This window comes from Cinclus cinclus, chromosome 22, assembly GCF_963662255.1.
Source record: "Cinclus cinclus chromosome 22, bCinCin1.1, whole genome shotgun sequence".
Taxonomy (NCBI): Eukaryota; Metazoa; Chordata; class Aves; order Passeriformes; family Cinclidae; genus Cinclus; species Cinclus cinclus.
The window spans coordinates 6109295-6130373 of NC_085067.1; the positions used below are offsets into that span (position 1 = coordinate 6109295).

At 49.8% G+C, this 21079-nt stretch overlaps 1 protein-coding gene across 2 annotated transcripts; it reads right to left on the minus strand.

The window, feature by feature from the left end:
- Nucleotides 1-121: 121 nt before the first annotated feature.
- On the minus strand, nucleotides 122-21079 carry YWHAG (tyrosine 3-monooxygenase/tryptophan 5-monooxygenase activation protein gamma). Of its 2 annotated transcripts, none has more exons than XM_062506865.1 (2): nucleotides 20857-21079; nucleotides 122-3586 (listed from the first exon to the last, which is right to left on the minus strand). In XM_062506865.1, the coding sequence occupies exons 1-2, from the start codon at nucleotides 20941-20943 to the stop codon at nucleotides 2930-2932; spliced, it is 744 nt and encodes a 247-aa protein (XP_062362849.1). In that variant the 5' UTR covers nucleotides 20944-21079; the 3' UTR covers nucleotides 122-2929. The 2 variants fall into 2 exon arrangements, with proteins under 2 accessions (XP_062362849.1, XP_062362850.1); XM_062506866.1 differs by having other exon boundaries at nucleotides 122-3577; nucleotides 20848-21079.

A 21079-nucleotide genomic window follows, 5' to 3' on the forward strand; every position in this document is an offset into this window, starting at 1 on the left:
CAGCAGCAGCAGAAGGGAGGTGGCTCCAGGAGCAGAGTCCAGGCCGTTCCCGAGCCTCCCCCCGTCCCACGAAGCCCCCCAGAAAGTCGAGACAGGCGATAACAATTAAGCAGCGCTGACGTCAGATCTGTAAGTTTATTTGCTCAATGTACGACGGCTACATAATGACTCACATTCATGATATTCCATCACTGAGGAAAAACTGCTAAGAATGGTCCGTGTGTGAAATAATTCCTTACAGAAACACGGAGTTGGAAAAATAATCACTGATTAGACCTTAAAAATAGTTCACTGCATAACATGACAAAAAGCACAAACAAAGGCTCATTCAAAGAACACAGTCATTGTTCTCCTACACTGTAATAGTTATAATTTCACCATGACGAACACCAGACATTAAGATTAAGCTAACACTGGTGTTTTCTTTTGCTTTTTTTTTTCCTTTTTAAAAACAAAATCATATATAATTGCATGTCACTATAGCAACATCCATAACAGATCAGTTTGTTACGATCACTATTTGGTAGAGCAAACTTTACCCCCGAAAAAAAAAAGGAAAGAAAAATAAATTAAAAAACTTTAAAAAATTTTTGAAGACTATTTTGTCATAGGAATACATAACATCTACAGTATAAGTTAATAAATTTCAAGCTACTGTATAGAAATACGACACTAGCATGCACAATATTGTATCAATAGAGTAATGGAGCAGTAATCATTTCACTGGAGAGACAGTATCATAGGCAAGTGCATCTCTTAAAAAATGAAAGAAACCATTCAAGCTGCTTAAAAATCAAGTCCCTGACCCCCACTCCGTTTTTAGCCCTCTTGTGCCATCTCTCCTGCATAAGTTTCCTAAAGCAGCCAGAGCAAAAAGCCAAAAAGAGTAGCAATTATTTGGGAAAAAAAAAAAAAAATACAGGTTTTGTAATTCCAGTAAATCACTTCCAAATTATACAGCTGGGACAACACTGCTCACGGGACACGATGAGAGAGAGGGAGGTCAGGAGCCTGAAAGCATCTCCCGGTCCCGGCACGCACCGGCACCGCACACCCCTCGCCGCGGGATTCTGCACCCCGAATTCCCGGGGGGAGACTTGGAGCAGGGGGAACCCCGGCCTAAAGAAAAGCCGTGCCGGGGCAGGGCTGGGGCTGAGGCACTCCCGGGCAGGGGGCTCGGGGCCGGCGGGAGGGGCTGCAGCCGTGTCCGTGCCCCCCGGGCCCCGGCAGAGGGAGCGGTGCCGTGTGCGGCTGGCTCTCAAAGGGACGGGGAAAGCCTGGTTCCAAAATCAGCATCACAATCGCAATAAGGAATTAAAGCACGAGCGCGGTTTCTCCTCACTGCGCAGCGCTGGGGGAAGCGCTGCAGGGCGCAGCGCTCCCAGCAGTGAACCTCCAACAACCATGGAAAAAAAAAAATCAAAATTAAAGCTAAATTTACTCAAAATGGGGTAAATATTACCTGCTAAGAAACTCAGATGCCCCGACTCCCACCCCCGGCCGGATCAGACAGACTCGGAAAAGATTTTGCTAAGAAGAGAACTAAGTTCCTGGGCTCCCGATGGTGGATAGAAATGTCTATGATTGTAGCCCTTCCCTTGAGGAATTTCTCTACCAAATTAGTGTCTAAGCTCCTGAAGTTCACTCATTACACCACAAGCTTCCCCAGGAGAAAGGAAAATGCACCCGGCTTCCCTGGTGACAAACAAGGGAGCCCTGGGTGCCGGAGATCTGCTGACAAACCTCATGGTACAGTGGGAGAAAGTCAGGCAGAGTGAAATGGCAGTGCAATCCCTGAGGAAGCAGCTGTGGCACCTTAAATCAGGATGGTCTTTTGAAATACCAAACACAGTACATGACATACAGACCTGAATGCTCTTTTTTTTTAAATTTTTTTTATTGTTTTTTATTTAAGTGGCATTTTTAAGTTTAAACACTTCCCCCTTTGTCTAATTAAGTTCTTAAACCTTTTGCTGTGGACTTAAAATAGTTGAAACAGCCGCTAGCCAAGCACCTGTTAAGCTGTTGACCAAAAAACTAGAGCAGCTTTGATGTTCCTCGGGCGGGCGGTCTTCTTGCCTTGGGCGACACAGAATAGCTAAAGCCAGTCCACAGGCGAGGACTGCTCAGGAAGGCAAGCCAAAAGAACTAGCAAAAGAAAGAAAAACAGACAATCAAAGGCTTGATGTCATATGGCTGTAATGTAGAAATACTGTAAACTGCAATTTAGTGTTAATACTGTAAGCTACCCTAATAAATATCTCAACCAAAAAACAAAGAAAGAGAAAAAGAAGAACAAAAAAAGAAGAAGAAAAAAAAAAAGATTGGATGGCCTAAATCCCAGGGCTTTGCGAGCCCCAAATTCTTTAGTTTTGTTGGTTTTATTTTTAATTCCTTCTCAATTTGGGGATTTGCAGCTGGGCCCTGGCAGGCAGAGCGCTGCAGAGAGAGGCCCCGCGACGTGGTGTGGGCACACGGCACCTGGGCTGCGGAAACAAACGCTCGAAGCCTTACTGGAACCACAGAACTTCCTTTTTTTTTTTTTTTTAAATGTTTTTTTTTTTTTTTTTGCGTTGCTTTCCTTAAAAACGAGGGCCGTTCCATCCACGCAAATTCGTCTTAAAACCCTTTTTTTATTTCTAGCAATAAAGTTAAATTAAAGACAGCTCCACTTGTATTAATAATCTACAGAACAGTCCATATGCCAGTGAGGCTGCTATTCCATACCAGCACAGCCAGCCTGACTTCCACTAGTGGTGTTTTGGCAAAAATGTCAACGAGGCAATCAAAGACAGGTTGTGGGGGGCCTCCCTGGGAAGGTGTCCCCTCCCTTTCCCTCCCCCACCCCGGACCCCCCCCCACTCGTGGGAAAAAAATAAAGACTGCAGTAGTTAGCATCAGCGTGCGGCTGCCAGTCCATCGGGGGGGTCTAGTTGTTGCCTTCTCCGCCGTCGTCGTCTTGCTGATCGCTCGTCCAGAGCGTTAGGTTGTCACGAAGGAGCTGCATGATGAGCGTTGAGTCCTTGTAGGAGTCCTCGTTGAGGGTGTCCAGCTCGGCAATGGCATCGTCGAAGGCCGTCTTGGCCAGGTGGCAGGCCTGCTCCGGCGCGTTCTGGATCTCGTAGTAGAAAACCGAGTAGTTAAGCGCCAGCCCGAGCCGGATGGGGTGGGTGGGCTGCATGTGCTCCTTGCTGATCTCATGGGCTTCGCTATAGGCCTTCTCCGAAGACTCCACCACGGTCGCCCTCTTCTCCCCGGTGGCCACCTCGGCCAGGTAGCGGTAATAGTCCCCTTTCATCTTCAGGTAGAAGACTTTGCTCTCGTACTGCGTCTCGCTGCAGTTCTTGATCAGGTAGTTGTCCAGCAGGCTCAGCACATCCTGGCACACCGCTTCCAACTCCTTCTCGATCTTCTCGCGGTAGGCACGGACCATCTCGATCTTCTTCTCGTTCCCGTCCGCAGAGGTCTTCTGCTCGATGCTGCTGATGACTCGCCAGGACGAGCGCCTCGCCCCCACCACGTTCTTGTAGGCCACGGACAACAGGTTCCTCTCTTCGTTGGACAGGGGCTCGTTCAGCTCCGTCACCTGCACAGAGAGAGCGGGAGAGAAAAGAGACATTTGGTTTAAGCCCCAGCTGTTTGTCATTGCCATCACACCTTTGGGTGTTCCTGTGAATCTCTAGAAAGAGGCAGGAGGAGGCGGTCGGCTCGCAAAGTCCTGCTCTGTCATCCAGCTCCGGCTCTGCTCCCATCCCGGAAGAAGCCAGCTGGGAAATCATGCTGTGGTCCAGACCCACAACAAAAGGAGCAGGAGTTGGGTTTTATTTGAGAAATCGGCACGTTCCAGAATGAGAAAAATCTTCTAGGAAAGAGATGCCTTTCACCTGTAGGATGAGAGATGGGCTCGGTGATGTAGGGGAGAGGAATACTCAAAGCAAGAGGGAGGAGGTGGTCCAGGGTTATGAGCTACCTGCATGGATTACCACCACCAGAACTACATGATGTTCATCTTTTCCACGTCCCACGAGCATGGGGCATGCTTCAGAGATACCCAAAGAATCTCTGAGATGGTACAATCACAACTGCCTCAAGCACCTGCACAGATGAGAACTTGAAAGCTCACTGTGTGAGCTTTCTTTTAATCCAGCGTGGGGATTTCCCCCACTGAAGTTAACAGTGTCACCTGCCTCATGCACCCCAGAATACACAAAGGGATCACAGAAATTACAAGCAGAGAGCTCCCTCAGTAGTTTGGGAAGCATCACTTGGTATCACAATAATCCCATCCGAGCTCCCACAACACCATCGCTGGCTGGAGCCACCCAGGCAGCACCTTTGGCCAAGACTGCACCAGCTCCCCACCGCCAGGGGCAGAAGAAGCCTTGGAGCAGACAGGACACTGCATGGCAGCTGCACAGGGCTGCTCCCCTGGGGCAGTTACAGCTGCCAAGTGGCACTCTGAGCCTGGGCATGGCCACTGTCCCCGTTCCCCCAGGATACGTCCCCAACCCACATCCTGGGCACAGTCACCTGGGAATCAGGCCACCAGAGCAGGAACCTGTGAGCCACCTCACAACAGTAAAGGATTAGGTAATGGTTTGGATGTGAAAGGCTTCTGCAAACACTGAGTCACTTTTCACAAGGATCTGTAAGGACAAGGTTTGCTCTGGGCCCCGATAACCACATTTATGGTGGGGGTCAGGAGGCCAAAGGCCCAGCCCAGGACCTCATTTGAATGACCTGGAATGACTCACACTTGCTGACACCATATCGACCTGCACATTCTAGAACATCCACTCCACCTGCAGCTCTTCAGCCAGAGCATGGCTAATGTCCCCTCCCAAAACCAGGCTGCAGCTAAACCAGTTTCCCCCAGAGCAAGCAGAGTCTCTGATCAGACCCCCTCCAGCCCTTTCCCTCAAGGCAGAGGCAGCAAGCAGACCCTCTGCTTCCACCCCGCTGCTGTGTGGATCTGTGCTGTCCCACAGAATGCTCTAGAGCCTAGCAGACCTTTTCCATATGGAAGAGCATCTTCCCATACAAACCAACACAACTGCTTCTGCTCCAGGGTGAGACACAGCCGAGGGAGCAGGGAAATGGGTGTCACATTACTGAGGGCAGGATCTCCTGGGACTATCAGCAGCCGGCAGGACAAAGAGCACAGAGCAGGATGCCAGGGCAGCTCCCAGTGCTCCCACCCAAGGTAAGCAGGACAGCTACACCCGGGCCATCACCCAGCAGCTCCCAGTGCCAGGCCAGCCCTGACAGCCCTCTCCTAGCCAGGAGAACGGCGACTGTTTAACCACAGGGCCCTGGGATCCCTGTGATATCCTGCTTCCTGCAGCAGGGCCAGGCAGGGCCCAACCACAATGTACCCAAACACCTGTGGTGAGATACTGGCACGCTGGCTCCAGCCTGCCTGCTCTGCTGAGGTCTCTACTCTGCAGTTTTACAGCATGTCTCCCTTCATTCTTCCCTCTCAGTGACACCTGCACAAACACAGAGTAATGATTCTGTAAGTTAAAGATGTCTTTGGGAGCACAACCAAGGTGTCCCCCTGCCCCAGAGCTTATGGGCTGTCTGTCCTCAGGGATACCAAAGACTCCATCAGGTTACCAGGAGTCTTGTTCCACATAAGCTGCCCTGTTTTGACTGAGGGATTTTAAAGTAGAAACATCCAGAAATCCCAGCGTGAATTATTCTCTTCCAGCTGTAAATGGAGTGTCCAACACCAACAGCCATACAAGAGACTCACTGATTCCAACAGTTTTCTGTCCTGACAGGGGGTGTAGAGATTGATCACCACATGAAATTTTGCTTTTAACATGGTGCTCCCTGAGAAGAGACACCAGTTTTGAAGTGAGGAACAAGCAGGTGTCCCACAGCCATGTCTGCAGATACTCATCACTGCAGGAAGAAGCAGATTTACCTCCTCTCACCAGAAGAGTCTAGCTGGAGGACAGATTTATTAAAACTACAAGGAGTTTCGTGGGATTAGCTTTGCCATAAACATTTTAAATTCGAAGCTATTAAGGATTACAGAGGAAAGTTGCCTGTCAAAATCCTTTCAACAAACTGCTGACAGATGGAAGGTACACCTGTGGAGACAGCAGATTACCCCAGGGAGCTCACAGGGAACTTGTAAAAGCAGGAAGGGAGCCTTGTTAACCATGTCACTGCTTTCTAGCAGGACAGACTCCCAGGAAGGAGCACTGCAGACATGGCCAAGATGTGACATGGGTGGGGACAAGGACCACAGCCCACAGCACCAGGAGAGGGAAGAGGCTGCAGTCCCACACATTTCAGTTTGCAATTGAGCTGAGGGAGGAAGAACAGAAAACCATCTGTCTCCTGCATTCCCAGCAGGAAGAAAATACAAGGTGCCTAGGACACAAGGTATCACACAGCAGGGTACACTGAGCCGCCCTTTCTAGAGTCAGAAAAGATGTATCCCAGGTTCAGCTGCCTTTGAGGACATCTCTGCCCTTGGTCTGCCCAGAGCTGCCTGTTGCCCCTCAGCCACAGCCAAGAGGCTGCTGCCTGCTCACCTGTGCTGGCATTTCCTGTCACAGCCTCCTCCACACTCCAGACTATGCAGTCATTGTCACTCTGCTCTTCCCACAGTACTGCACCAGTGCCCATCTCCAGCAGAAACCACTCCAACACCTCTGCACCAGCCTGTCACATGCACATGGGGCTGGGCCTTCTCTGTAGCCTGTGCTGGCTGAACAAAGGCTGTTGTTTTTTTTTCTTACACTGCAGGATACTGAAATAAAGTGAGTTCAATCAAGCCACAGGCTAAACAGCAGGTTCTGATTTACAGGGTTTGTAGCATTGCACTGAATGCCTCTGATGTAACATCAAATAAGGCAATAACCTTCATCAGGCCTGTATCACACTGCAGCAGTCACATTAAGGAAGGACACAACCTTCTCCCTTCTTAACTCAGACCCTGAAGGGGTCTCACCTCCCTGAAAATGGGCAGTACCCAGATCAGGTCTCCTGATGCCACCTCCAGCACTGTTACATGGAGTCAGAGACTTCAAACAGCCAAAGAAAAATCTTAATTTAGCATTAGAAGGGCTTGGCAGGAGCACAAAGCCATCAGCTGGAGTCTACCTGCTCTTTGGGAAGCTCAATCAGTTTGGAGTTTTACTTCCCTGGCTGCCAGCAGAGAACAGCACAATTTGCTCTGCAAATCTCAGTAACTGTCCAGCCTCATCTCACCCTTGTGCTCATGGAGACTGAGGAGATGCATGAGCCTGAAACGGTGTCAAGTCCTGGATGTGGCATAAACAGCCAAGGACAAGAAGCTGATCCACATGGTGGAAACATGATAGAGGAAAGTCTTTTAGCTATTCTGGAAAAAAAAAAAAAAAAAAAGAGAACACACCTGCCAGGAGCAGACTGCACAAGGAAGTGTGCAGGGAGCTTGGAATGAACAGTCTATGATGCCAGCCTCTGGCTGGGAGGCATGCTCCATCACCAAGCTGGAGGACGCTGCCAGTTCCAGTCTCACCAGTTCTCTGATGGCACAGTGTCTGCACCACCAAGACTCAAGTGCCCTTAAGCCATGGGGAAACTCCTTGAGTTCACATTGGACCAAAATTACTGGAAGTTTACGGTTTATACTGCTTGGGAGACCAGAAGCTTGTACAAATCGAAGCCCTCTGGTTTGCAACAAAGCACTGCAGAGGCTGCACCATCTCTGAGAAGGTTTTCCTGATTTCTCCACTACAGCTGGAGCTCTGACTCAGCACCCTGCCCAAAACCTGGCAGGCATGCCCGACGATCATGTTGCAGCCAGGCAAGGTTCAGCCTCATGAGGAGAAGCCAGAGAGCAATCAAAACTTTACCTGCCCTAATGTCAAGGTATGTAAACTCCAGAAGGCCAATGGTTGGTTCTACAGCACCTTCTTTCTGCAAGTATCCCTATTAACAGACTTTGGTGAGACCCACAGGGAAGGTTTGCTCCCAGAGAATAGCAAGTTATGTTGGTTAGGGGCTTATTCCAGGACTCCCATCCTCCACTTCTCACTTTGCATGAGGTCTGAGTATACATCAGGAAATTACCGTTTCTGAGGTCCCTTCAGTGACTGTAGTGAAGATCCATCACAGGATTTAGTTCTACCTGTTTATCCTTGCACACTTTTCACTCAGTTCGATAATTAAGTGTCCACCCATTTACAGCTTCTGCCTGGCTTTGATGTCTTATCTTCAAGCAGACAGCACTGGCAAGCTGACAGGACCCAGAGATCCTTCCCTGGGGAATACCATCAACATCTGACAGTTTAACCCATGTTATAAATTTCAACACTTGCTCTTCTTATTGCCTAAAAGAGAATCCGAGTCCTTCAACACGAGACAGCTACAAAAGAGCAGAGCTTTCCTGGAGAGACAGAGACAGCCATGAGAACTCCAAACTGTTCACTGAGAAGAGCTTTTTAAGATCACTAGAGCTCCTCTCCCACCAGCACACACAACATCCATCTCCCCTTCAGCACTCGTGCTTCCTGTTCTATCTACAGCTCCTGCACCATATAATTAAGTTTGTTATCTCTCCACACAAACCCTAGCAAGAGCCTTATTTTCCTTCACATGCAGCTCATTAGTCTGAGCTCTGGCCTGAAGGTCCCCTTCTCTGTTTTACTTTTTGAAAAGAAAATGTGTTTTTGAAATGATGTTCTGACTAAGTCCAACCACTGAAATTCCTTCTTGGCAAGGGGAGCAACCAGGACACAACCCCTCCAGGCTCAAGCAGTTGAAAAAGGTCACAATACCTGCAGACACATCACCTTCCTCCCTGTCCCCAGCTGCTGTCTCATGCTGGGACCCCAGCATGTATGTGTAGGGATGAGAGGACACAGCCTCAGGCTGTGCCAGGGGAGGTTCAGGCTGGACATCAAGAAAAATTTCTTCACAGAAAGGGATGTCAGGCAGTGTAAGGGGCTGCCCAGGGAGTTGGTGCAGTCTCCACCCCTGGAAGTATTTGACAAATGACTGGACATGGCACTAAGTGCTTTGGTCTGGCTGACAAAGCAGTGACTGGTTAAAGGTTGGACTCTGTAACCTTGAAGGTCTTTTCCAAACTTAATGATTCTGTGACAAGATGACCTTCAGCAGCCCAAGTGCTGTCATTCTGGAAGGTCATGACTGACAGACTGCCTGTTTTTCTCTGTGCCCAGCTCACCCTAACTTGAAGAAATGGCTGACCTCAAGCACATGAAATTGTCACCATGACCCTGGTGGGAGTCACAACTCAATGTCACACAGCCTCACCAAGAACAGCTTCTCCCCAAGCACCAGAGCCAGCTGTCCTACAACTCCATCAGCAGCAGTCACAAAGATGCTTTTCTTAAGCACTGTCCTACTTTGGTGAAGTAGGCGTGTGTTAAACCAGACCTAAATCTAAAATGTTACCAGATTGGTTTGGGTTCTTTTCCCTCTTGCCTTGCCTTCGCCCCCATGTCACACTTCCAAAGTGGAAGTCACACCATAACTGCTTCTTTCCTTGCTGACCCCTTCTGCTGTCCTCTGTTCATGTTTTAACTCAGCATGGCTAGGGGGGTTTTGGGCTGTAGGTCAAATCCTTCCTCTCATCCCAGACAAGACAAAAAAAAAGCATGTGCAGGCTGTGGGCAGACACAAGTTCCTCACTGCCTTCTTCTTTGCCTGTTTCAGTATGAATAATCACCTGCTAGTTCCCCTTTTCTAAGCTGGCAGGGCCAGTTCATATCACAGGACAGCAGCTGAGGACACATGGGATGGTTCTGCCATTACATTTCAAATTGCTCCCAGTGCCTCCAGGACCACTGTCTGCAGAGAACTCTTTATTGCTTGTAGGCCAAGTGCATCTCAGAGGCTACTCAGGAGCTCCAGACACCAATTAGGATTTCTGCATGTTCCTACACTTAACAGCAGCTTTCATCCCACTCTGCAGCCTTCATTACTTAAGGCAACTTTGAACCACCCAAGACAAAGTCTTCAAACTGTGAGATGTGGAAACCAAGAGCACATTTATTTCATTGGCCTTTGTAGCTTAGTAACTACATGTGCTCACACTGCATTCAGGTTTGATCAGTCCTTGGAGCCTGCAGACCTCCTACTCCAGTTTCAGTGTGACCATCATGGATTTCAGTTAAGAGAAAAAGCAAATTTTAGCTTCTTGGGTCATACTTGCACATTAAAGGTTGAAGGGAGCCAAGATGAGAAAACCAGTAAGAACAGCAGAGCACTGAGCTGCTCCATTCAGTGTCTGGCAGCAGCATTCTGTGTACCAGTCCTTATCTGCAGCACTGCAGTCCCAGCACTTGGTCTAACGACTCTGTTTTTTCTTCCACTACAGAACACCTGGATGCCATAGATTTGTGTCTCTGACTTCTGCAGCTTGAGATAAGGCAAACACAAGGGAGCATCTGCCTGCCATGGCTACTGTGGACAGAGAACAGCCCAGACACATCCCAGTAACCAACTGGAAGGAAAAACCCCAGCCTCACGGTTTTGTGTATGTTCAAGTGTTCTACATGCTCAGGGAGCTACAAACCGTTTCTGAGTTAGCACTGCACAGTCCTGTCGTAGGGAGCTGCTCTTCTAGCCAGCATGTACTTTTTGAGCCAGGAAGGATTTACACTCAAGTTTTCTTGTTTTCTTTATTAACACCCTGATTCCCATTAGCCTTACTGACAGGCCATTAATAAACAAGATGAAAACTGGCCATAGGAAAACTCATTTTGGCATCTTGCTGTCACTACCTGCCTCGTATTTATTAAAAACTCTCAGGGAAAATGATCCACCTCTGTTGGCCTAGTGCCTTCCAGACACCAGATGGAGAGAGCAGCAAGTCCAACCACATCAGTCCCAGCATTTCAGGGGATTGTCACTCAGGGCTCATCACACCATCTCTGGCAGATGGGATACCAGCACCTTTGCCTGCTAACTACAAAACAACAGAAGGGATGCCAAACTATTCCTTCCCCGGGATATGGCAGGCTGGCAGCATCATCTGCCCACTGCTGTGTTATGTTGAGTGCCTCAGCAGGAGCTCAGCATCACCACCACCCTTCTCCATCACCCAACAGCTTGGGGAGCTCTCCTGCCCTGGATTATCCACTGTTGCCTGCTCACAGGCCTGTTCTCCAAGCTCTCTGCTAAGCATGTGGAACACCAGTGCCACAGCTTGGCACTGCTGAGAGAGCTCAGATGTACCTCCGGAGCTCACAGCAAGTTTCAGGAGCTCCGAGCTGATCCATTGATCCTTTTGGGTGGAGAATGACATTTCATGGTTGCTATAGGCTCTTCTGGGCTGCATTAAGCTTTTTCAGGTGAGAGCTGAAGAGCTCTTCATGAGTCACTTCAACTCTTTCCTGAGAAGCATTTCTTTACAAGTTTAAAGACTTGTGGTTTTTAAATTTCTGTCTAAGCATTATTCCTCAGAAGAGTCCATTTAATCATAGGCTTTTGAGCTGAAGCAGCCATCCACAGGATGGCCACTGAACATTTCTAGAGTCTTGAGACTTGGTCCATGCATAAGATTTTTTTTCTTTCCAATTAATGGTAAAACAAACCCAAGCTAGACAGATTTCAGGGACTCTGTAGATAAATGCACCAAGTTTCATGTGGGGAGGGTGTTTAGTGCTGCTGGGAGCATTAGCTGCTTAAAGATTTGCCTCACAGCTTCCAAGGTACTAATCTGGCTCAGATCTCAGTGCTTTCCTGCTCACCTTCAGCCCCACTGCCAGGCAGTAAGAATCCTGCTACCAGATCATCAAATCCTCCCCAGAACATCAAGTGCCACGGCTTGTCCTTAAGCAGAAGCTCAAAAAAATGCCTGTGCCCATGACCTCTAACTAGTTGAGCCAAGTGGAGAAAGCAGACATGATGTGCTATGGGCAGGCTACCCCAAGGCTGAGAGCAGGTTCTAGCTGCTGAGAGAGTCTGTTCCCAGGTCTGCTGGAGCAGGATGAACTGGGCAATTCCTGTCTGTTGGCATGGCTTCCTTTGGCACAGCAGAGCCACTGCTGCTGTGGCAGCTGCAAGTGCTGCTCCAAAGAGTGAAATGGGAGATGCTGCAGCCATGCAAAACTCCCTGCAGCGAGCATGTACATTTTTAGCTGCTCCACTCACTCCCCCAAACACTTCAGGAACACCTGGTTGTTGCACATCAAGGTAAGATTCTGGAAATATTGAAAGAAAGCACCTCACAAGATTTCTGCTCTAGGTCTCTTGGTCTGCAGATCCAGCAGCTCCTTGGTGTCTCAAACCATGTTTTACCAGATTATGCAAGAAACTTCCCAGAACACCCAGGTGGATTCCTGCATGCCAGCTCCATGATAGGTTTAATTTCTACATCAGTGAGTAAGGTGATTATCCCTCCAGATGTACTTTACCCTCCCACTGCTTTGGGGATTTCAGGCTTGATTTTATACACCTCTAGCAAAGGCAATTTTATTTAATTTCTTAAATGAACTTGCAGAACAGAAGGAAGTCAAGTTTTTGCTCTGGCAGGCTTCTGGAGCACTGCAGCCCATTTAAAATTACAAGGAGGGTCACTTTACTATCCTAGATCCAACTGTTTAACTCCCCTTGCCTGGCTCCAGCCATCTCCTTCCAGCCTCTTCTGAAGCCCAAGGGACTCCCACCACAGATTTGATCTCAGTTCATCAAAGGTGACAGAACCCCTCAAGTGAAGACATCGTCTTGACACCACCAAATGCAAGAAGCCAAGCTCCCAACTTCTAGGTAATGAAATATTCATCCCATGTAACAAAGCCCAACAGCATAAACAGGCAAAGCTCTAATGCTTGCCCCAGCTGGGTGTAAATCAAAGGCTGTTAATCTCCTCCAAGTTCTCATTCACTGCTGAACACTAAGCATTAGCCTTTTACAAGCAGAGATCTCCTGCAGCAATTGCTGAGCATGTCTGTTAGCACATGGCACAGCAACAGCTTCTCCACCTACTATTAATAAACTTTATGCTGCTGAGCACCACAACTGTCCAAACAACGTGTCCATCAGCAGCCTCGTTAGCACTGAAGCTGAGACTTCTCACTGGTGTTTTTCTAGAGCCTTGCTGAAACCATCTTAGAGAGGAGTCAGAAGCACACTGACACGCCAAGTAGCTTTGCTTGGTACGTAAGCAAAGACATCCCAAGCAAGCCAACCCATCTAGCGAGATCAGAGGGAATTTGCAAACAATTAAGGAATGGTTTGCACTTGGAATCCCTGCAGACTTGTGCTGTCCAAGTGCAGCTGCCTCAAACACCCATAGACGGACTCAATTTCAACATCTCCTTTCTAGAAGAAAAACATTAAGTACTCTAATCCCTAATCTGGGGATCACTTTAAGGGAATCTCACGCCATCATCAGTGACATGTTCTCTAGTTACTCTCCTACTGTAATTAACTAATGCACTGCCCTGGTCATTGGATCACTAGCTTGGGGCCAAAAATCAGGTTTGTTTAAGATCGAATTGAGCATGTACTGGGTCACGTCTGAGACTAAATGTGACTAAATCTGGGTTAGCACAGAAAAACCTGAAACTGGGGGAAGTCTGCCCTTAAACAGGCAGACAAAGGCTTTTGTTTCACCAGCTACACAAAGGCTTTGCTTTTGAGAGACAGTCTTGTCAGTGTTTCCTGCAGCCCAAGAACTGCTGCCTCATCATTTCAGCTCCATTTTCCAGAATTTACCATTTCTGAGCTTTTCCAGACTATACCAAGATAGCCAGCAGTGTAATCATCATGAGTGAATATCAGTCTTTATGATTTACCAGCCACACCAGCTCCCAGGGCTCCAGCCCAAAGGAGGGACCAGAAAGATGCAGCAGCTCAGCCTCACTGTCATTGTGCACTCAGAAAAGATGGACAAAGCCACCACACTGCTGAGCTCCTCCCCCAGGCATGCTTCCCCCCCCCAGAGTCACAGGTGGGAATCCCACATGTTGACATCTGGATTTTGGAGCAGAGAGTCAGGCCTCTTACTTAAAAATAAGACATAAATTTAACCAGCAGAATAAAAGTAATTTTGTCCCAATTTTCCTTCATTTTAGGCTGGGAGGAAGGACTTAGCTGATTAGATAAGCAGCCAGGGGAAGAACACTCCCACAAAGCTATTTCATTTCCATGGGGAAAGAAGAGTTCCCCCAGCTTCAATGATCAAAAGCTGCACTGGCAGAAGCACAGGCAGAGCCTGGCAGCCAGCAGCCACAGCACAATGTTTTATCTCAATGCCATCAGCATAGAACTGGCCACCACCATTTATCTGGACAGCTTCTTCAAGTCAAGCCAAAGATTTCAGAGGCTGAAAGACAAAGCCACCCAAAATCCAGTACAGTGACCAATCCATTGCTACTTCCCCTTGTTTCAGCTGGTTTCCAGGCTATCACTGCCCAACAGTGACCATCACTAGTCAAATCAACACTTAGGTTTTCACTCAATTTTTTCTTCCCAGACAAGGCAGTTGCCATTTGTCTGCAGCCATGTGAATCTACCACTGGGGAGCAAGACTTCAGCTAAGGACCAGTTAGATTAGTTACTTTTCCAGTAAAGAGCAGAAGTTGTGGACGGCTTTCAGCTTTCCAGAAGCAAAAGACAAAGACAACCAGCAACGGAAAGAAGGTCCAAGCTGGCTCCAAACCACAAAAATACTCCTCATGGTATCAGCTCTGGAAAAATCTGTCATGAGCCGCAGAGCACTGAAGCACAGAATGCCTGGAAGCATCGAGTGTGCAGCAGCTATCCAGAGACAACCTCAGCCCTGCAGCACAGCTTTGCCATGTTGAGGTGGAAGATGATGCCTGGATCCTATCAAGACTGTCAATGGAGAAACGCTTGGGAAGCCAGGCAAATCCTGTTCTACTGTGCTTTGTTCCGCACTTATTCTAACATGCATTCACATTTTGCTGGCAGTTCAGGAGGCTGAACAGGGCAGAAAAGCACAAGGCAGAGTCCTAAATGCCTCAGGCATTGACTCATCTGAGGAAAAGCTCCCTCAGGTCACACTGGAGGCATTTTCCAATGCCTCTTTCCCTGTTCCTGCCTCTGAAGAGCCTGGGACATGGAGCAGCCAGCTCTGGTCTGAACTAGTCTGACAGTCCTCATGGCTCTTCCCTGCCAGACTGGAATTGAGCTCCCAACATATCACTCACCTCTGCCAAGGAAAAAGCAGCACCAACAAGTTCAGCAGTGCTCCACATCCAAGGACACGTCTGAGCTCAGACAGAGCCACCTCCCAAAACTCAGCTGATTACTCAAGCACTAGCAGTTGGGACACACAAAAGCTTGGATTCTTTATTTTTCCTAAATACGTACCCTTGCACACAACTTCTGTGCATGCTTTACTTGGCATGAAGCTGCTCCAAAGAGAAGCTCAAGAGTTCAGCCAGAGCTGGTGCATTAGGCCCTGCCAGATGTGTCACCATCTATGGAGGTTTCTCCAGATGTCAGGACATGGCTACCACTCTCCTTTCCCAGTCCCTGCTCCATCAGCTGCACCCTGAGCCATGCTTCTTCTGTCCTCAAAAGCAACAGCTAGTAGATCCATCTTCCAGCTACAAGCCTGCAGAGGTAGTAGAAATATCAGGCCTTGAAAAATCCTTGTCCTTAGGATTGTAACCTTGGGATCACTCACCAGTCTGGGAACAAAACCCAGGTCCCCCCATAAGCTAATGGGGACCATCAGGTCACTTTTAGTCTACCTCCTTGATCTTAATCTTAGCAAGGCTAAGGCTGCTTATTCCTACTTGGAAAGCCAAGCTGAGTATGATCTTGAGCAGCACTAATGCTACTGGCACAGGCACAAGAGAAGTGGTTCTCTAACACACATGAAGAAGACAAGAAGAGAAAAAAAGTATGATGGAGATCCTCAAATTAAGGAAAGTATTAGTTCTACCAGCTGTAGAAGCTGAAGAAAAACCATGTTTTTAATCTCCCCGATCAGAAACCACACCCCAGCTGCAGGAGGCAGAGGGATACACCACAGTTATGTGGATAACCCTCTTGAAAGCACTGTCCAGAACATCCATGAGAACCACTAAGAGGATGCCAAAGACACCATCCAGTTGCCAAGATCAGTGTATATACCCCTAAATGCTGGAATTTTTAATCCAGGAAACATTTCTGGAGGTGAAGTTCTGTGGTTGTCCCTAAACTGCTGTTCCTGAGTATTCCAGCAAACCCAAGTACACATCATCAGTGTCCAAAGAATTAATTCCAGAGAGCAACTTTGGGATCAGCTGGTGAACACAGCTGGGACAGATAGGGCTTATCCACTGACATTATGAAGCTTATTTGGTGTACTAAAACAATTGAATCTTCTGTGAACCAGACATCTTTTTACAAAGAAAGCAGCAAATAAAGGTGGTTGAAAAAAATTTAATAGATCAAGACAACTCCCACCAATCTTTTTGTACTTTCATGGTTAGACATCATCAGAGATCTACTCGCTAAACCCAAATAATCCAGGGATTCATGGAGAGCCCTTGCCCAAGTTTTACTGTTTCTATGTCCCCAGGTATAATTCAACTGCTATATTCTCCATCACAGTCTCAGTATCACTTTTGTTTAGTTCAAGAAGAGTTGTTTTGGGTCAAATCCACCATGGCTGCTACACTTGGCCAACTAAGAAACCCAGCATGGTCTCTTAAGTCAGTGAGTCTTCCTAAATAGACAAGTAAGAACTCACAGGAGCTCAAAGAGGAATTTTTAAGAGCTTGATCTGCTGAAGACTGGCCAGTTACTGTGAGCAGTGTCCAGTCACATACAGGGCACACTGCTACCTATCTAGTGGCTTGGGAGATGGGATTCAGGCTACTGCTACAGGGTCCCAAGGCCGAGTCAGACAGAGACAACCTCACTGTGAACTGCTACAAGGTCAGAAGGACAGGAGCTCCTGACAGCCACCATCCTGTCCTGACCCCACAGACATCCAGGAAGGAAGTGGTCATGAGTCAGGCTGTCTCAAATCCCTGCCACCACTGCAGCCCACCAGTGGTCTGGAGGCACTGGGGGCTGGGCAGCATTCAAGCTGCTTGCAAAAGAGCATCAATGCTGCCATTAGATGCCAACAGCTAATGACTGCACCATCCACCTCGGCACTGGGAATGGCTTCTCCAAAGCCTTCCCCAGCTCCCCTGGGAAGTGCTACTACAGCAGCTCGCACTCCTTGGTCCCCTCCCACCATCACAGATGGCCTGCCCAGCACTCCTCCTGGAGAAGCCTTTCCACACCACCCTTTTGTCTGTGTACACTGCGAGCAGAAAGCAGCTAATCATCCCTGCTCTGCTCCCTGGGGACTCTCCAGATAGGCTGGATTTGTGTTACTACCTCTTTTTCTAAGGGGGAGCCCACTGCCCATGTGAAGCCTTGCTATCAGCACCGATATACTGGATGTGTGGGATGATAACCTGCCCAGCTGGTGATCATCATGGGAGAAGTCCGTATATCCCATGCCAGGGAAGGCCTGCAATTCCCCATCCTCACACTCCTGCTCCACCCACAATGGCCATTTACTGTACCAAGCTGTGGTGTCCACAGCTTGGAGCAGCCATCTGCTTTCCAGCACCTCCAACATTCCCCCCTTCACACCCACACTTGGTGGTCCTTGCTGCAGAGGTTGGGTCCCCCAAACCCAAGCAGTCAGGTGCTCCTCTCAGAGGGAACAGCCCCACACCTACACCATACATAGGTACAGTGCAATAATTCTCCCCACACATTTTTAAAAGATCACTTCCTGCATAAGTTAATGCAATCATCTTGTTCATTCACCTGCACATCCCCTCAACAGAAAGGTCTGAGGGGAGGCATGTGCTCTGCTCCCTGGGCAGTGCTGGCCAGGGGCTTGGCAGGGCTCCCAGCTCCGGAAAGCCTCTAGCAGCACCACTCTCCCCAGCTAATGGATATTGATCCCCAGCCCTGGCAGGGGCCTGGATGGTCAAGCTCTTCCTGAAGCTGAACCAGACAAAAATGCTGCTCCAACCACCAGCACTGTGAGAAGTGAAACTCCAGCAAGAAAGCCCAAGGCCAGTGTCTGACCACTGACCACCCTGGGGACCAGCAGAGAGTTTTCCTGTTCCCCAACACCTGATAGGGCTGATGGTACCCTCAGACAGCACTGAGGTGACAAGGGACATGACCAAGGTCTTGATGACATATCCTGGATCCACAGGCCAAGCCCTGCACCCTTCCTGGGTGCGGCATCACCTTCTGCTCCCTCTGGTAGGTGAGGGAGCCATCTGCTGTGTTTTCAGAGACCCCCCCAGTAAACCTGCCCCTTTTGGGGAACTGAAGGAGCAATCCTCCTCCTGCAGCAGCAACATAATCACAGGTAGCAACTGGGGGCACTGGCAGCTAACACTTGAAAGAAGGAAGGAGCTAGAAGTTGTCATATAGAAATAGTATTTTTGAGACACTATTGCGATCCCAGACATCACTGGATGAATCAGCAGACAGCAAGAACCCCAGCCGACCATTTCCATTTTAAACCATTAACACAGCCATTCAGCACAGGTTCCCAAGCAGACAGGGCTAAGGCTGTACACCCCAGCCAGCTGCCCCATGTGAGGCAGCCACCAAAATGAAACGGTGACATGAAACTGCAGGAAAACGAGCCTCACGATGGGTTTGAAAGGAGAACCATCCAGCATTTCTCAGCAGGGTGCTAGGGAGGGCTAGGTTTGGAGGGCAGGATGGCTCTGCATCACCTTCGCTAGGCGCAGCCCGCATGCTCTCTGCTACCGCCTGGGTGCATTGCAGCTTGGACCGTGGCATATGACATCACTAGGCGTTGCTACGGAAATGAGTGCGAGGTCATCAGCCTCCCGCACAACCGGGGCTGGGGGCTGGGCAGTGCATGGGGACAACCGGCTGTGACATGGCTGGGATATGCCCGTGGCCGCCGGACCGGCCGTGCCGGAGTTGGGGCAGAGCGAAGCAGAAAGGAAGAACAAAGCTCTGCCTTTTGTTTGCTGGTGAAGGGAGGCGTCAGCGCTCCCGCTGGGGATCTTTTCCTTACGGCCAAACTACCCGACAGCTGATAAGAGGCGTTAGCCCGGGTTACTGTTTCACCAGGGCCCGTAAGGGCTGGAAGGAAAAAAAAAAAAAATCACATATATGAGCTCTTAACAACGCCTGGGGTTCAAGCACCAAGCCCGGGGAAGCAGGCGAAGAGAAATTCACAGTGCAACACGGCTGTGAGTCCCGGGCATATCCCTGCTGGCTTTGTCACGGTGGCTGTATTATCCGTAGGAAATGAGCTGTAGGATCTGCTCACACAGCAGGCTTTGCTTTAAAATGAATAGACGCCGCTATCAGAAAATGGTATAAAAGCCACAGTGCAGCAAAGGGACAGCCAGGCTGGTTTAATGTGATAATATCTCGTTCCGATTATCCGTATTTCATTCCTTGATAAGGCATCTCCTCCCTCCCCGGGCTTGGGCTGTGACAGTTTAGTCTGCTTGATAAATGCAAGGTTATTGACAAAATGGTGCAATATGGGCAAACAGAGCTGCACCCACGGCAGACTGCGACATTCCCAGATCGGCATTCACTTTTCATCAGCCGGGGAGGACACCCCAGCTCCCAGCAAAGGTTCAGACCTGACTAAGAAGACAAACATAAAGAACAGTTTTCCCCTTTAAAGCACCCCCTCCCTCCCTCCACCCAGTCTAGCCTCTCTGCAATATGACAAATGCAGAATCTTCTGGAATGACTTGATCCTGCCTCCCACGATTGCTTTGTTTGCAAGATCAGATCAGAGATATGTTTTTTTTTCCCTTCTTATATTGTCAAAATGTCAGTATTGAAGGGGAGCGTTCAGTGTCACAAATCAGATCAGCCTGCTATATGCAGAGTCTTTATTTTAAGAGCGTGAAATGAATACAACATGACTCAATTCATAAATCTCCAACCAAGAGCAGTAAAAATAAGAGCTTTGACAGTGAAAGGGCTCCCGATCTTTGGGGTCAGGGGCACACACCAGCCCCAGCGACCACGCGTGGGAAGGGATGTACGGGGAGGCATGTCGGCAACGGGGAGAGGTGTGCACACAACCCCCCCCACACCGGGTGCCCCCCAGCCTCGCCCCATGGGGCCCCGAGCCGCTGTGACCCCCTTGGGCAGCGCTGCACCCCAGGGCTGGCTCCTCTGCTCCACTACGCTGAAGCAGGGTGGGGAGAGAGGCATGGGAGGGGGGCCAGAGGTGGGGGGGCGAGAAGAAAATGCGGCTGGAAGGTGATGTGGGGGGCTGCAGGGCTGCGGAGGCAACGTGGTCTAAGGCAGAGAGGATGTGGGGGTGCTGTAGGGCAGGAGAGGGGGATGCGTGGGGCTGGGTGGGGGCAGCATGGCAGGGCAGGGCAGGGCAGGGCGGAGGGGCAAAACGCGAGGGTTTAGAGCAGGGGGAAGGCTCTAGGGCAGAGAGGGGGAGTGTGTGGGACTGGGTGGGGGCCCCGGAATAAGGGAGAAGATGCGGTGGGATGTTCAGGGCAACAGAGAGCGATGTGTGGGGCTGGATGCGAGCCCCTGAACGGGCGAAAGACGTGGGGAGGGGGCTCTGGGACAGAGGAGCTGGATGAGGGCCCTATAGCAAGGGAAGGGATGCGTGGGGGGCTCTAAGGCAGGGGATGGGAGTCGAGAGAAAGCAAGGTAACCCCGGATCGGGAAAAGCGGCGGGAAGGGGGACTCAGCTGGGGGGTGTCGGAGGGCGAAGGACCGGGGCCCTCGCACCCCCGCGGCTCCCCCCGGCCGAGTCCAGCACCCACCGTGGGGAACACGCGGGAAGGGCGAAGGGAGCGCGGCCCCGGCGCGGCAGGACGAGGGGGTGTGTGTATATGGGGAGCGCGACGGCCGCGGGACGGGACTCACGTTCTTCATGGCGGCCGCCATGTCGTCGTACCGCTCGGCTTGCTCGGCCAGCCGGGCCTTCTGCACCAGCTGCTCGCGGTCCACCATCTTCGCGGGGTCCGGGGGGGAGAGGGGCGAGGAGGCTGCGGGCTCCGGGAGGAGGAGGAAGAGGAGGAGGAAGAGGAGGACGAGGAGGGTGCGGCGGTCTCGGCGCTGCTGCGGCTGAGGCGGCGGCGGCGGCTGC

What these genes read in the sequence shown, in the direction of transcription:
- YWHAG (XM_062506865.1), bottom strand. Translation starts at nt 20,943, where the DNA reads ATGGTGGACCGCGAGCAGCTGGTGCAGAAGGCCCGGCTGGCCGAGCAA. An exon ending in TGGCGGCCGCCATGAAGAAC is followed by an intron (nt 3,587 to 20,856) that starts GTGAGTCCCGTC and finishes CTCTCTGTGCAG; the next exon opens with GTGACGGAGCTGAACGAGCC.